Genomic DNA, 17441 nt, shown 5'->3' with positions numbered 1-17441 from the left:
ACAATGTTTCATTATGAAAATTTATCTGAGCAAAACATGGGGTGGTAAAAAAAAAAAAAGCTCAAACATTTCTTTGCATCCAACAGTTCAGAACAAAACATTGGAGCATCGATTCTTCTTCAGTCCAGACAGACGCTCTCTCTTCTCGGTTTACTTTAAGAGTGAACGTCTGCCTTGTAAACGAGAGGGAGAAACTATAATAAAACATACACAACTCAAAACCTAGAAAAGGAAAGGTAATGAAAGGAGGGACTGGAGCTGATTGAGATCCGTTAAACTACAGCATACTGCTGATACAACAGCTCACGAATCCTGTAGTAGTCATCACAGTGGCATCCTTCCAGACAGATGCGGCCCGCTTCCGTCTGAGAGAGAGACAGAGAGAGAGACAGAGAGAGAGAGAGACACAGAGAGACAGAGAGAGAGCGAGAGAGAGAGAGAGACACAGAGAGACAGACACAGAGAACCAGAGAGAGAGAGAGAGAGAGAGAGACACAGAGAGAGAGAGAGAGAGAGAATGAGAGAGAGAGAGAGAGAGAATGGAGTCAGTGTTGTACAGCAGAGCAGTGAGGTGTTCAGAAGCATTGCATTGTGGGATACAGTAGGCAAATGTAGTATTTTTCCATAAATACGAGACGATGCCAATGCTGCTTGCATTAACAGCTTAGTAAGAACTCACTAAACAGATTTACTTTGTGTGCATGTGTGTATCATGGCAAGATGCAAATGTGCTGAAAGAGCTGCATGTTACAGACACATAACTATATTATTTACACTAGTAACAAACGTCATCAAAGGCAATGTCCCAGAGCTGCTGGATCCAGGTGTGTTTTTTGCTTATAATGAGCCAGCCGCTGATCAAATGTTCATGAGAGATGATTTCCGTACTGTGGGGGGTAATCTGATTCCACTCACCCTCCTGACAGCCACCAGATTATTACACACCAGAACTCCGCCCACAAACTCAGCCTGGATCCCTTCACGCAGCAGAACCTGCTTAAAGTCTGACAGACGAGGCTCGTTGATGAACACCGACTGATGACCCGGGACCTGAGGAGAACACGTGCGTTATTTCCCATGCATGCTCAACAAAACACCTTGTGTGTTCATCTATTCAGGGTTTCTTCTGGCAGCAGATCTATTCGAATGTCTTTTCTCTGGTGATCAGCTGTGGAATATAAAGCTTTATTTCAACCTTCTTCATGAGCTCACTTTATTTCAATTTGATCAGTTTAGCAATGCAGCAGAATTTGTTTTTCTAACCAACAAGCCATAAATGTAGTGTTATTTCAATATCATTGTGTTTAATATTTAAAATTAGATTTTATTTTTATATTTTCATTTTTTTATTTTTATTCTTTATTTAGTTTTGCTGTGCAATTTTAATAAGTTTATTTTATTAGTTATATATAATGTTAAATATAATATGCCTACATAGTAGTTTTAGTTATTTTAGTAATTCAACAAACATAAAATATATACTGCCTTGGCATCTAGCTGAAATGTTTTTTCATTACTACTATTATTATTATTTTTAAACGTGTCTATAAAGTAGTTGTTAATTTTTATTTATTAGTCTTTATTTAGTTTTAATTGTTTTAGTACTTCAACTTAAACTACATGAAAATGACAAATGTTGCCTGGCAACTAGCTGAAAAACAAATAATTTAAGGTCAGGATTTTTTACAATTATTTTGAATTAGATTTTATTTTAATAATTTTCTGTTTAAAATTTTAAAGTTTTAGTAATTTTGTTTTTAACACTTAACAGCTTAATTCATTTGTGGATTAATGCTTATTGGAGACGTGAACCGTTTCACACGATTCAGTTCGATTTGGTGAACTGGTTCAACTAACTTCACTAAGAAGAACCGGTTAAATTGAACAAGTCGTTCGCAAATCGGACATCACTAGTTGGAAATGCGAGTTATTGAAAACGACCAGGATAGACTATTATAGCATCTATTTAGCATAGCAATTATATAGTTATTTAGATTATTTTGTGTAGCCTACGTAGTTAATTAGCATAGTTGTTAGTGTAACGTTAGTATTGTAAGAAGCACAGTTAGTAGCATAGTATTGCATCAGTTAGGATAGCTTCAAGTTGGCGAAGATTTATCTGTATTTAGTACAGTGGTCAGGATGGTACGTAGATGTAGTGTTGCTGGTTGCGACAGCACTGCTGGACTGCATAGTTTTCCAGCAGACTTTAAAATTAGGCGCCAGTTGTTGCATGCACTTGGCCTGGAAGACCGAGAGTTCCCGCCTAGAGCTGAAGTGTGCAAACTGCATTTTACGCGTGTAAATGGGCTCCTCCACACAGCTCTCGCTGGAAAGCGACGCAGTGCGGGAGTTAAGACCGCAGTTTGAGCCAACAGCTCGAATTGATATGAACAGACACCGCGACATCCTCCACATCAGGTGAAGGTGGGAGAGGAAAGTCCTCTACTTCAAATGAACGCTCTGTTGCAAAGCTACATGCGTCACTACAGTCACTCTCTATTTTAGCGACTCTGATAACAGCTGTCAATCAATCCGTCACTGTGGGTCTCAGGTTCACGCACCACCTGCTCAGCCCCGCCCTCGGTTCATCCCCTCCATCTACGCTGTGCTCTGCCCACTTTTCAGCATTTTTTAAATATTGCCAGTGGGTGGAGTCAGGCTCTGACCAGGGGTTTAGTTACCATTTAAGTTTAAAGTAGGGGTGCACCATTCAAGATCGGCCGATCGTTAATGCGCATCTCGCCAGAGAAGCTGCGCAAATAAACGCTGATGATGAACGTGGATTTGCGCATCTTCTCAGTTAACAACGGCTCTGTGTAGTAACAGCTGCTCTATGTGAAATCACGCACCTGATGGAATTTACTTTAATTTTAGTTAGTATTTAGTTTAGTAATCTTGTCTTTTTTGTTTATTTTGTTTAATTTGACATGAACCAAGAGACATGAACCAAAATAAAAACATTACCATCTACAGCCGCCAGAGGGCGCTCTATGTTGCTCATTGCTCCTGTAGTCTACACTGAGCAGCATAGAGCGCCCTCTGGCAGCTGTAGATGGTAATGTTTTCTCTTAGTTCTTGGGTCTAAATAAATGCGACTTATAGTCCAGTGCGACTTATATATGTTTTTTTCCTCGTCATGACGTATTTTTGGACTGATGCGACTTATACTCAGATGCGACTTATAGTCCGAAAAATACGGTATATATTTTTATATTTTATTTAAGTTAACTTTATATTTTTTTTCCCAGTACCAATAATGGTTGTAGTTCTAGTTGAGGGTAATATTGAGGTTAACGGTCTGGTTTGTGCTGTATTTGCTGTGTCTCTCACCTCATTAGCAGGCAGCGGCTCCAGTGTGGGAATGACGTCGCTCTCCTCTGAAATCTCCCGCTCGTCTTCTCCAAACAGAGTCTTCATGGCCTGCTGGTTAGCAGCGGCGCTGGGCTCAGTCGTCAGGTCCGGCGTGACGTCCATAGCCGGTTCTCCATCCTCCGTCTCCTCTTTGGCGTCTCCCATCTCTGCGATGACACCCGTGTCCACTTTCTCCACCCGCATGTCCAGAACGCCATCGATCCAGGCCAGCTCCGTGTCTTTAGCTTTACAGAACTGCAGCGAACTGACCAACGAGTCCTTCAGTCTGACCTACAGCCACAGTCACAGCTTCATTAGTCTGTGAACATCTCAGAAGTATGCAAAAAGATGAAACTATATGTACAGAGAATCATATCATGATTAATCATGCGGTTTTGAAACATTCACAACTCAATGCTCCCAGAAACTTTAGTGAAATATTTGATCTCTTAATATTTATATATTGAGCAGTAAGATGGAGTTTAGCATGTCACACTGAAAAACAATCACAAAAATATTTTTATACACACACACACATAGAGAGAGAGAGAGAGAGAGAGAGAGACAGAAAGAGAGAGAGAGAGTGTGTTCTAATTATTTTGAGTTAAAGTTTTAGTAACGTTTACTTTTTTGTTTATCCTTTTTAATGTCTATGTAGTATTTCTCATTTATTAGTTTTAGCTAATTTCATTTTGGTCATACTTTAACAAACTTAAAAAAGAGAGAAATGTTGCCTTGGTGACTAGCTGAAATAAAATAAGTTTAAGTTAATTGTTATTGTTGATATTTTGAATTAGATTTTATTGTTATATTTAGTTTTTTTTATGTTTATGAATTTTGTTGTGCGTTTTGGTTATTTTTTTAAATTTTGTATAAAAAATGTGTATATTATGTGTATACACATTTTTATATAAATGTGTAGATAATAGCTACTTTATTCATGCCAATGGGAAATTAATTTTGTTAATTTTTTACATATATCTTTAGAAATTTTAGTTCTTACCCAATATTAATTGAGACTAAATGGAATATTTATATTTAAATATATATTTAAATATTTATATTTAAATATATATATATATATATATATATACCATTAAATTTGTTACACCATTAAAATAAAAAAATAAAATTTAAAAACAAAATTTCAAAGCAAAAAGGTGATACAATAAAAAGTTATTTAAAATTATAAAAAAAGTTTTCGTAATTTTTTCACTAACGAAATGTAACAAAACAAGAACTCTTAGTAAAAAAAAAAAAAAGTTATGGTCCTGATTATATTTTTACTTTGCAAAATGCAATACTGATTATATATATATATATGTAGCAATACTCAGAAAAACACAGTATGGGTCAAGATTATCGATTTTTCTTTTATGCCAAAAATCATTAGGATATTAAGTAAAGATCATGTCCCGTGAAGATCTTTAGTAAATTTCTTATCGTAAATATATAAAAACTTTATTTTTGATTAGTAATATGCATTGCTAAGAATTCATTTGGACAGATTTAAAGGCGATTTTCTCAATATTTAGATTTATTTTGCACCCTCAGATTCCAGATATTAATATAGTTGTATCTCAACCAAATATTGTCCGATCCTAACAAACCACACATCAATGGAAAACTTTTTTATTCAGCTTTCAGATGATGTATAAATCTCAATTTCGAAAAATGGACACTTAAGACTGGTTTATCATCATAGTTGGAATTTCTCAAAGTGGTTTATATATATATACGTTGTTGAAACACATATAATTGTTTAGTTCAGGTTGTGTGTGACAGAGAGAGTTTTTACCTGGTAAATGTGGGTCTCGCTGGTGGCGTCCACCGTCTCCTGCAGTTTTGGCAGGTAAACTTTGATGTCTTTCCCGCTGAAGGCCTTGCAGGACTCGGCCAGGTCCTGGCTGGCCTCCGGCGGCCCGTGAACGATGATCAGCTGTCTGGGTTTCATCTGGTTAATGATCTTCTTAATGGAGTCACCGTCAGAACGGCCTTCATAATCGATGTACGAGACTCGAGCTCTGAGGAACACAACAGATGAATCAATACGCCATATCTGGGTCAGTCTGCCATTAACGTATGACCAAACAATATCATTAGAAGTATACATATATCACAACACTGACAGAGATTAATCTGACCAATCACAGTATGATTAGTCTATAATAAAATAAAAGTATTTCACTTTTTTTTATTCAAATCCAGAGTAAATTGTATTTACCAAAATATTATTTTTTTCACATGAATTTATTTAAAATTAGTTGTATATTACTATGATAACAAAAACATATGCAACTTTCTAATTACAATATTTACTTAATTTTAAAATTTTTCTTTTTACAATAAATTTTGTTTACTTATTTGTTTATTTATGAATCAACACCTGTAGAATGACACTATATATTGTCTAACTAGTGAGATTTTTAAAAATGGTAGGAACCTAAAAGCTCTGGCATGTTATTTTAATTATAATATAATAATTATGCATCATTTTAATTAATAATTTTACTAATTTCCAATACCTTCCATGCATTACATTTACACTATAAAGCAGATATTTTGTGTTGACATGCTGAAATGTCTATTTCTTTCAGAAATATCATTTTCATTCTTATGTTTGAGGTAATTTTATGCGTTTTTATATATATATATATATACACACACACACATATACTTAAGCCTTAAAATTGATCAAATGATAAATGTAGCATATACAAATACATATACGTATACCCTCACCTAAAGGATTATTAGGAACACCATACTAATATTGTGTTCGACCCCCTTTCATCTTCAGAACTGTCTTAATTCTACGTGGCATTGATTCAACAAGGAGCTGAAAGCATTCTTTAGAAATGTTGGCCCATATTGATAGGATAGCATCTTGCAGTTGATGGAGATTTGTGGGATGCACATCCAGAGCACGAAGCTCCCGTTCCACCACATCCCAAAGATGCTCTATTGGGTTGAGATCTGGTGACTGTGTTTGCCATTTTAGTACAGTAAACTCATTGTCATGTTCAAGAAACCATTTTTAAATGATTCGAGCTTTGTGACATGGTGCATTATCCTGCTGGAAGTAGCCATCAGAGGATGGGTACATGGTGGTCATAAAGGGATGGACGTGGTCAGAAACGATGCTCAGGTAGGCCGTGGCAATTAAAGATGCCAAATTGGCACCAAGGGGCCTAAAGTGTGGCAAGAAAACATCTCCCACACCATTACACCACCACCAGCAGCCTGCACAGTGGTGACAAGGCATGATGGATCCACGTTCTCATTCTGTTTACACCAAATTCTGACTCTACCATCTGAATGTCTCAACAGAAATCCAGACTCATCCGTCCAGGCAACATTCTTCCAGTCTTCAACTGTCCAATTTTGGTGAGCTCGTGCAAGTTGTAGCCTCTTTTTCCTATTTGTAGTGTAGATGAGCGGTACCCGGTGGGGTCTTCTGCTGTTGTAGCCCATCTGCCTCAAGGTTGTGTGTGTTGTGGCTCCACAAATGCTTTACTGCATACCTCGGTTGTAACGAGTGGTTATTTCAGTCAAAGTTGCTTTTCTTTCAGCTTGAATCAGTCGACCCATTCTCCTATGACGTCTAGCATCAACAAGGCATTTTCGCCCACACGACTGCTGCATACTGGATGTTTTTCCCTTTTCACACCATTCTTTGTAAACCCTAGAAATGGTTGTGCGTGAAAATCCCAGTAACTGAGCAGATTGTGAAATACTCAGACCAGCCAGTCTGGCACCAACAACCATGCCACGCTCAAAATTGCTTAAATCACCTTTCTTCCCCATTCTGACATTCAGTTTGGAGTTCAGGAGATTGTCTTGACCAGGACCACACTCCTAAATGCATTGAAGCAGCTGCCATGTGATTGGTTGATTAGATAATTGCATTAATGAGAAATTGATTTTCTCATTGATAATCCTTTAGGTGAGTGTATAAAAAGTAAATGCAGGTATTCTTTTCTATAAACTTTCATGCAGAATTTTTTTCCCCTTATTTCTCACTATTAGTAATAAGAGTCAGACTGCTGCTGAAATGAACCCTCACCTGATCTCTAGAGTTTGTGTGACGCTGGTACATTTGGTGGGGACGTCGGACAGGTCCTGCTCCATCGGCTCCTCTCCGTTAGTCAGTCCGGACTCCAGCTTGCTCTTCTCCTCTTCTGTGGCCTGGAGCTCAGGAACCAGAAACTCCTCGGGCCTGAGGGTCAGAGGTCAGGGTCAGAGGTCATTGCAGAGTAAATACAGAACAAGAATCATAAGATGAAACAGAAGGTAAACAACAATACAGATCAGAAACTTTATGGAGTAAACAGTAGCTCTAATTGTTCTCGTTCACCTGATGATTTCTCCGTACTCGTCCCATTTGATTCGCTCCTCGTGTGTAGGGAACATGGGGTAGGACTTTTTGGCCTGTTTGAAGAAGCTGCCCTTCCTCCCGCCCTCGCCCTTCATCATCAGGTCGTGATGTTTGGTCTTCACCACCACCGGCTGCTCCAGATCATCGTCCATATCGCTCTCATCGCTCGAGTCCATGTCCACCCTGACCATCAACACACAGTCTCTCATTAAAACACCAATGGGATTATTAAACCAGAAACATGCGTAGAAGTGAAGAAATCATAAAAGAACAGGCTGTATAATATATAACATCCTCTTGAACCCTGGTGCTCTCAATATCTTTAGGTTAACATGAATATTATTGCATAAAGATCATATTTTAGGTTTTTGACTTCAGTAGTTCCTTTTAAAGGTTTCATATATCATCTCATATAACCTTGATTAATTGCTATATATATATATTTATATTGTAATTACACACCACAGGACATTGTTAGGATATATCAACTATTTAATTAAAAACATTATTATTAATAATAATGCAATAAAACAACAACAATAACAGTTTTGTGGTTTTAAAACTGAATTTAAATACATTGTTTCTATGACAAAATATATATTGTGCACCATAATATATAATATATTTATATTCATATAATAAAATGTAACAATTTATTAGTATATACTGTTTGGGTTCAAAGAATAATAACGTAAATAAAATAAAATAAAATAAACGTGGTCGGAAAGTTTCGTTGGTTTACTTTTATTCGGCGAGGATGTATTAAATTATTCAAAATTATCTGTAAAGGCTTTATAAACATAACAAATGTTTCTATTTCACATAAACACATTTCCACTCACTCTTTTGCCTGCTCTTGTTTTTTGGCAGCCTCTTTCTTCATTTTCTCTTTCTCTGTGTATTCCTCTAGTTCTCGTCCTTCCAGTCGACAACGTTTTCTTATCTGGATTAGTTCAATGAAAAATAAATCACACATATGGTTTTCCTAGGTAAATGTGAAGTTCGTGATATTGTTTAAAAGCTGTTTCTTTGACGTCTTTCTGTGGTTGAAACACTGATTGAGTGTGAATAAAATTGACAGAATCTGAATGCACAGACAGCTCAGACACTAACATAGTCCAAATGCACCACTGGAGTGTTAATTGTGGTCTTGCAAAACTGTTTTTGCCAAATATAGAATATTTCCGGTTGCTGAAATTTCAGTGCATCACTATTGCAAAGTGTCCCAGACTTTATGCTGACCTTAAAATTAAAACTGTTAATTGCGCAATGTTTTTATTTTTTTATTTTAATGCATAATTGTTTTTTGCAATTAACACAGTTTGGTGAGGGGGTCAGGTTCAGCGAGGTCTGCAGTGGTATGCTATGGTTAGGAAGATGCAAAAGATAATTAAATGGTGTCTGAGAACACGTGCACATGCACAGAAAGCCACTTAGCTCACTTTTACAGAACAAAAACACTAAATTAAGAAAACACTTAAGTAAAAATTCCCATTTTTGGCGAGTTACCTTCTAAATACTCTTAAATGAGTCAAAAAAGTCCTAAATGACCATCAAAAGTTGGGAGAAAACCAAATGTGTGTCAGCATTTAAAGAGAAACCTGCTGCAATCTGTCATCGATTTAAATCAAAGAAGAAAAGATTATTCAATGTTAAAAAAATAATGGCTTTCTATTACGCTGTAATGTTGAATGGCTATAATCATGCCTATAATTGAGTGAAAATGCATTTAATAGAGATTATTATGAAAATGAATAATAGGCTACTGAGTAAAACAATGTCACTAAACACATTTGAATAATTGAACATTTAAAAACATAAAAAAAAAAATATTTTCAAATCCATTTGAAGATTGTGCGAAATTATGAGCACAAATATATTATGTGATTATTTAAGATTACAGAAAAATGTTCAATTAAAGGTATAGTTCACCCAAATCTTAAAATTCTGCCATTAATTGCTTTGTTCATCTTCAGAACACAAATTAAGATATTATGAATGAAATCCGAGAGATTTCTGACCATCTGACATAGTCCATGTGAAATCAGCATCTCAACTCTAATTATACGAAGCTACGAGAATATTTTTGTGCACAAAGAAAACTAAAATAATGACTTTATTCAACAAATCAACTCCTCCGAGTACCTGTCCCTGAACGTAAACAACGCTGCTGATGGAGAACACGCGTGTGCTGTGCCTTGTTCACATTCGGAGAAAGCATGAGCATGAGTACTCACTAAAATTTTACAGATGTCCTTGCTATATTTCTAGGTCTGGGAACATTTCAGTTGCGTTGCTGTCTATGCAGGGTCAGAAAGCTTCTTACGGGGTCCTATGAGGGTGAGTAATTGATGACAGGCTGAACTATCTATCCCTTTAATGTAATCAGCTGTTTTTAATGTATTGACAGCACAGTGATGCAGTCCAGGGCCTCACCTCCAGCTCAATCCTCTTCTCGCCCGGGGTGTCTATGAGGTAGCGGGCCAGTGTTCCCGGTGTGGTCCTGTAGGTGAGGATGACGGAGTTCTTGGCGTCCTGACACCACTGTATGAAGAGCTCTCGTGAGAAGCCGGACTCCAGGTCGGGCTGGCTGCACAGAACCACCTTCGGGCTGGGGACACGAGACAGATCGGCCAGGCTGTGACAGAGAGACAGGTGCCGAAACTGGAAAGGGTTGTTCCTCTTGTCCTCGAAGCATCGCATCAGTTTATCACTCATCCACTCCACCTGTGAGAAAACACACTGTGAGCTTTCTGATTTCTGACACGTCTCGCTACACGTGCAAACTCATTTTTACCTTTAGAATAGGATTTTTACACAAAAACATTAAGTAGATTCATCACTTTTATGTCAAATTCTCATTTAATCAATAAATCGAATTAGAAATTATTCTGAAACGATTGAATCAGTCGGTAACTGAATCATTAACTAAACAAACTCAGTTTTATTCAGTAACGAAGCACTGCTATGTAGCAATTGTTTGGGGATGCAAAAGCCATGGGGAAAAAACGACGTAAAATGGTAATTAAGACTTCTGACTTTTGTACATTTCTCACTTTTTTTCAAATTTCAAAGAAAAAAAAATGTACATTTTTTGTTATAATTTGCAATTAATAACTCATAAATTTGCAAGAAATTCTGAAATATATAAATTCTTCACAAAAAAGAGTAGAAGAAAAAAAAAACGTTCTAAATTCCGAGAAAAAAATTCTACACACTTCTGAGAAGTCACGATTCTTAGAAAAAAAATTCAGAATTCTTTACAATTTCGAAAATAAATAATCTGAATTCTTACAACTTTGAGAAAAGAAGTCAATTCTGAGAGTATACCTGCAAAACAGAGTTTGCAGTTTATAACTCACAATTCTAAGAAAAAGAATTAAATGTAACAAAATATAAACTTTTTATTAAATGAGCCGTTTCATCAAATCAATATAACATTTGCAATCGTGCTGATATTCTGGAAAACAGCACTCTTGTTCAAATAATATTGCTTAACTATATTATTTGATATAAATTTAAGAAAAAAAAAAACCCTGTCTGTTTTGAACTTCGGGGGCATTTTTTTATTTTAATGCATAACTGTTTTTTGCAATTAACACAGTGTGGTGAGGGGGTCAGGTTCAGCGAGGTCTGCATTGGTATCCTATGGTTAGGAAGATGCAAAAGATAATTAGCTTAGCTCACTTTTACAGAACAAAAACACTAAATTATGTAAAAATTCCCATTTTTAGTGAGTGTCCTTCTAAACACGGTCTTAAATGAGTTAAAAAAAGTCCTAAATGACCATCAAAAGTTGGGAGAAAACCAGATGTGTGTCAGCTTTTAAAGTGAATTTCGGGGGCATTCAGACGACATTAAATATGATGCAGCGAGAGCTGTTTGTTTTTTTGCAAAGCGAGTGACATACTCTATAATGGCAGCTTGCACATCATTAAACAATCCTGATATTATTGTAGACCACACAGACAACATTCCTGAAGGATTCGACTGTGACGGAGAGACCTGGGACTTTGAGAACTCCACCACGTTGTAGCTGACGTTGTTGAGCAGGGCGAGCGAGTAAACGCCCAAACCTGCGTCTTTGGTCCTCCAGATCTGATCCAGGAGCTGAGCCAGTTCCAGCACTCGCCCCGCCGTGTCCACAGAGATCAGCACGTTCCCGTCGCCTCGGAGCGTCTCCATCACATTGGCTGGAAGAGAAGGTCAGATATCACATCCATCCAGAATAACAGCATCAGGAATCTGCTTCACTGCAGCTGGTGGAGGCTGAACTTACTGAGCAGCTGCTCGTCGCGCTGTTTCCTGCGAGGCTGAACATACGAGGCGTTGAAGGAGTCTGTGATGAGGAGAGACGGTCTGCTGATGTTCTCCAGCGAGCAGCCGTTCAGATGACTGATCAACACGAGCAGCAGTTATTAACCAGAATTAGGAAAATGACCCATTCATTTCATTTTATTAAAGCTACATACTGTATCTATCTGATATTGGTTTGATTTATTAACAGTGATAATAGTTCTGACTTCAGCATTTATTAATTGGTTTTATTATATAAAGCTTTATTAAATATAACTTAATTAATATTTCTAATAAATTTATCATTCAAATAATTTAAAATTTAATTACTCAAAATATTTATAAAATATCTGAGGAAATAATATAAATATAAATATATTTTTTTCATATTCAAATAATCTCAAAGTGCTTTAATTTTTATTTCTTCTTATTATTTATTAACATTATGACCTACAATTTGAGATTGTCTGAATATGAAAATTTAAACTATTTTGTTTGTGTTGATTATTAATGTATAGGTGAATGTGTTTTTTCATATTTTATTCAAATAATAATTTGATATCTAATAGATACCATTTGAGTTTTTTGTTATTATATTTTGGGTTACATATCTGAATTGTATAATGGAGTATATTTATTTCCCTTTATTAAAGCTACTTTTGTATCTGATGTTGGTTTGATCTTTAAATAACAGCCATAACTGTTTTGAATTCAGCATTGATTAATTAGTAAATAATAATGTTATTTATCTGATCACAAATTATTATTTGAGAAAATAGCATTGTGTGCATTGTGTTTTTATTGGGTTTGGAGAAAAATATACCTCATAAAGGGTTGAAAATACCCCTGAATATCAATTCCAGGGTGCAAACCTTGCCTCTTAATACATGAAATTTTCTGATGCATATTTCTTTCATCTCCAGGTGATTTCTTTCATACTTACATCTCCCTCTTGTGGTTGAAATCCACAGCATAGATGATCTCTTCCTCTCCATCCTTCACTATTTTCCAGATAGTGCCACCGATCATGTGACCCGCAGGAAGTGGGGTGATGGACAGACCGTGACCTTTTCCTATTCGTTGATAAATTAGGAGTAACTTACAAGATGCCCAAAAGAACACATGATCATGCTTTTGGATTATTAAAGCTTTTATTAAAGATTTTCTCTTTTTGCACACGTGCATGAGGACATTTTCTCACCTTTCAGGTTGACGATCTGAGAGTATTTCAGCTGCTGGATTTTGTCAAAAGCTGTATCGACATCATCCAGAGTGAACAGAGTGAAATCTTCTGTGTTGTGTCGAGACTATGAGATCAAATTAATATTTCAATGCCTCAAAGCGAGAAGTATCGTACACTACAAATATGTTAAGTTCAACTAACAATAAAAGTCTATGATGCATCATAAATCTCTGTCAAAGTAAAATTATTTTAATAAAGTGAAGCTACTGCATAATACCACAAAAAAAGGTGTTTTTCTCCAATACGTCACATTTAAGTCTATTAAATCTGACTTTATTTTCATACTTTATTATTACCGTAATTTGAAAATAATTCAAATAATATATAATATTTGCTGAACTGCCTTTATGCTGATTTCAATTTTTACTATAGTAAATCATAATAATAATAATAATAATGGGAATTCAGCTCAAAAGTTAAACATCTGGATGCATTACAGTTATAGGTAGTTTTGGGGGAAATGTGCTTAATCATTATAAAATTTTATATTTATTGGGCCAATAATTAGGTTCATTTTCCTTATGCAAAAAAAAAAAAAAAGTATTTATTTTAAGGTAATGCAGGTCGCATTACCTTAAAATAAATACTTTTTTGTTATTTATTTATTTATTATTATTACTTTTCTTATTATTATAACTCAATTTCTCAGAAACAATCAATATATTCAAAATTATATTTTGAATGATCAATTATCAATTAATTTAAAATAAAAAATTTTTTTTTATTAAATACCAGAACATTTTTAGATCGAAAAATTACAATTAAATACATTTAAAAAAATAATAATGTTTCAATTATTTATTTAAAATAAAAATAATCATGGAAAAGGGATTTAATATGAAAATACAGATTTTTGTATATGTGTGTTAATTATTAATTTATATGTGAATGTTTTTATTTTTTCATCATATAAATGTTGTCATGAACTGTCATGCCTTTTCATTGTAAATGACTAATTTGACCCAGTATTTCAAAGAACCGTATTTCAAATGTATGAGCTAATGAGAATCAGTGCTTCCATTGAAGCCGGTCCATCTCACCTGGTAGAGATCGTACATGAACATCTGACCCATCTTGTAGACGGGGATGGTGGCGTAGATGGTGCAGTTGAGCCCCAGTTTGCCCACAGCGTACGGTAAAGCTCCCAGATGCAGAGGATCTGGATGAGAGAGCAGCACTGCGTCCACCTGATGCACATACCTGACAGACACAGGACAGGAAATACACATCACATACAGGAAGTGACCTCAATAACACCACCTCATCGCCCAAAGATCGTACCGCTTCAGGGAGTCTATGATGTCCATGGAGAAACTCTCATCCCAGCCACAGTCCAGCAGGAAGCGGAACTCATCCACCTGTAACAGGTAACACAGAGCCGATTCCTCCTGGACTCCGGAAAGAGCCGTCAGCTTGATGATGGACGTCATTCTGCCGTCTGACCCATGGATGCACACAAGAGATTATCAGTAAATGACTCACATTTAGTCTTGAGCATTTGCTTGAATGAAAAGTCTGGTCCTAAAAGAAAAGCTCCACGTTTTTGGACATGTATAATGGCAACAACATGGTATTTTCTGAAGAACTTATTCATAACATGGTATGTGAATATGGAAATCAATCATTCAGGACAACATTACTGTACTGTATTCTGAATTGTAATGGCACCACAATAGAAATCCTTTTAAATGGAAAGAAGACATTACTATAATCATGATATCTCATTCTATTTATCCAAATACTATGGTAATATTATCTAAAAGCCAGCCAATTATGATACATTAGTCATGAATATGCAAGCAAAAAAAAAAAATAATAATAATAATAATAATAATAATAAAACCGGGCATTTACATTCAGGACTCGTATTGAGACAGAATGGCAAAGAATGAATTAACTGGTTATTCATAAACCTTCAAAAATTATACAGTAACTCAACTTTCAGAATAATCTGAACTCAATGAAAACAAACTGCAGCCAAACCAATGAAGAGATTTACTTTAAAACCTGACTTGCTTTATGTACTTTAAAAGGTGCATACCCGTGTCTCGTTATGTTGCTTTTGATCTCAGCAGGTTTGGTCAATAATAAGTTGTGGAAATCGCTGAAAAATCATGTTTCAATTCTTAGAAGCGTAATGTTTCAGATCTGCGGCATGAGAGAAGCAGCCATTACTGACGCTGCAGACGTCACTGGACTCTACCACTGACAACAAAAAGGGGGCACTCACAAATCCTTAAAGGTATACTCCACCACAAAATAAAATTTTTGTCATTAATCACTTACATCCATGTTGTTCCAAACACGTAAAAGAAGACTCAGAAGAGCGTAAGCTGCCTGTGTTCAGATGGTGCTAAGGTGATTTGGTGGTTTTTGTTTTATTTGCGTACAAAAAGTATTCATGTTGCTTTATAACTTTACAGTTGAACCACTGATGGCAGATTAACTATAATATTGATGCTTTTAATACTTTTCTGGACCATGACAGTGTAATTTACTTGAAAGTCTATGGGACAGTCTCAAGCCTACCCGGTTTTCCTCCAAAATATCTTAAATTTAATTAAAGACGAATGAAGATTTTATGGATTTGGAATGACATGGGGGTAAGTGATTAATGACAAAATATTCATTTTGGGGTGGAGTATCCCTTTAAGAAAAGTCTCATAAAGCGTATTGTGGAACATGGCTCACTTTTTATTAATATCAATACAACACGTTTGAATTAAATCCATCTCTAAAACGTAAGTTTTGATGAGAAAAGTACAGTATAAAAGTACAGCCTTTCTACTATGAAACTGTAAAAAAAAATAATTTATGAAAAAAAGTATAAATATATATATATATATATATATATATATATATATATATATATATATATATATATATATATATATATATATATATATATATATATATACAGAAACGTTTCAATGTTGTGGAAAGGAGAGATTAGCACTTCCCTTTTCTAGTTGGTACAGTCCTGCTAATGCTGCTCTGCTAATAACACAGAGGAAACTAACGTTAGGTAAATTACTTAAAATTCATATATATTTATTTATAAAACGTGTTTTAAACTTAATTGTCATTATTAAAGTTAAGTAAACGTTTATAATAATTTTCTGCGGACGTAATGGGATTAAAATCTCGTGTTTATGTGAGGACAGTAACAGATGTGTAGATGCAGTCACCTTCACATCAACAATAACATTATATAAGTGATGATTGCTTTCATTATGCTATCTATATTTCGATGTTTCATTTAAGTCAGTAGATAATAAGTTTAGACTAAGTTTCTGTAGACAAATTATTGAATGCGACAGATTTGCTGTATTTCATTGACTTTAACTCCACATAACTGAACAATATTTCACGACACATGTCATTCTTATTATTTATTTTAACCATTTAGGCAGAAGCCATTAATCATTGAACTCAATTTATACCTGTTTTCGGTACTTTACAATAAGGTTCATTATTGAGCTACTTTAGTTAACATCAATTAAGCAAGAACAACACTTCTACATCATTTATAAATCTTAGTTAATGCATTAATAAAGTCAAAAGTGTGCTTGTTAACACTCGCTAACGCACTGTGAATTAACATGATCAACTGTATTTTCATTAACCTGTTAATTGCCACCTGGCCCCTCCGTGGGCCTCCTACATTTACTTCACTATATTACAATTAAATCCTAATCTAATCACGACAAACTAAATATCTTTGGAAAGGTCGAAGATTCCTAAATAGATATTTGACCAATCTTTTTTGTTAAAAATGATGTAGGAAAGTAATAGGTTAATTTATGGCATGTGTGCACCTCGAAAACCTACATCATACCAGGAGTTCTGACCTTTGTTGTCCTTTTTCTCTATCACACTTTAGAAATCATATCACTTAAAAACTAAATCTCAAAAATTAATCCTTTGAAACCCATTTTAAATTCAAACGTTGCATTACCGTGAAAATGGTACATCAAAATCATGTCAAAAAAGTTTCAGTCATGAATTATAAAAATGTAGGTTTACATCATGCACATTCCAAGCTATGTGCAAAAATGTGAGCGACGGTTAACAGGTTTTAACATAAAAAAAAGTAACACCTTGTTCGTTTTATTCGTAAATTAACTAACACTAACTGTTGTAAAGTGCTACCCTGTTTTCTTTAAATCA

At 35.2% G+C, this 17441-nt stretch overlaps 2 protein-coding genes across 5 annotated transcripts in view; one reads left to right on the top strand and one right to left on the bottom strand.

Annotated features, from left to right (window-relative positions):
• Positions 1-17441, top strand: part of LOC113068554 (gephyrin-like) — a 1122288-nt gene that overhangs the window by 133400 nt on the left and 971447 nt on the right. The window lies entirely within an intron of this gene.
• On the bottom strand, positions 19-15462 carry LOC113068556 (cleavage and polyadenylation specificity factor subunit 2-like). 2 transcript variants are annotated; one of them, XM_026241307.1, is made up of 15 exons: positions 15313-15462; positions 14553-14709; positions 14312-14471; positions 13230-13335; positions 12972-13101; positions 12012-12127; positions 11738-11925; positions 10169-10459; positions 8575-8675; positions 7712-7915; positions 7421-7573; positions 5153-5378; positions 3334-3645; positions 916-1050; positions 273-365 (listed from the first exon to the last, which is right to left on the bottom strand). In XM_026241307.1, exons 2-15 carry the CDS (start codon positions 14699-14701, stop codon positions 273-275), a joined length of 2364 nt encoding a protein of 787 aa, XP_026097092.1. In that variant the 5' UTR covers positions 14702-14709; positions 15313-15462. The 2 variants fall into 2 exon arrangements, with proteins under 2 accessions (XP_026097091.1, XP_026097092.1); XM_026241306.1 differs by lacking the exon at positions 15313-15462 and having other exon boundaries at positions 19-365; positions 14553-14701.

Source organism: Carassius auratus, linkage group LG45M, assembly GCF_003368295.1.
Source record: "Carassius auratus strain Wakin linkage group LG45M, ASM336829v1, whole genome shotgun sequence".
NCBI classification, from domain to species: Eukaryota; Metazoa; Chordata; class Actinopteri; order Cypriniformes; family Cyprinidae; genus Carassius; species Carassius auratus.
Note: the sequence above shows the minus strand (reverse complement) of the source record. Positions and strands in the feature narration are given on the sequence as shown.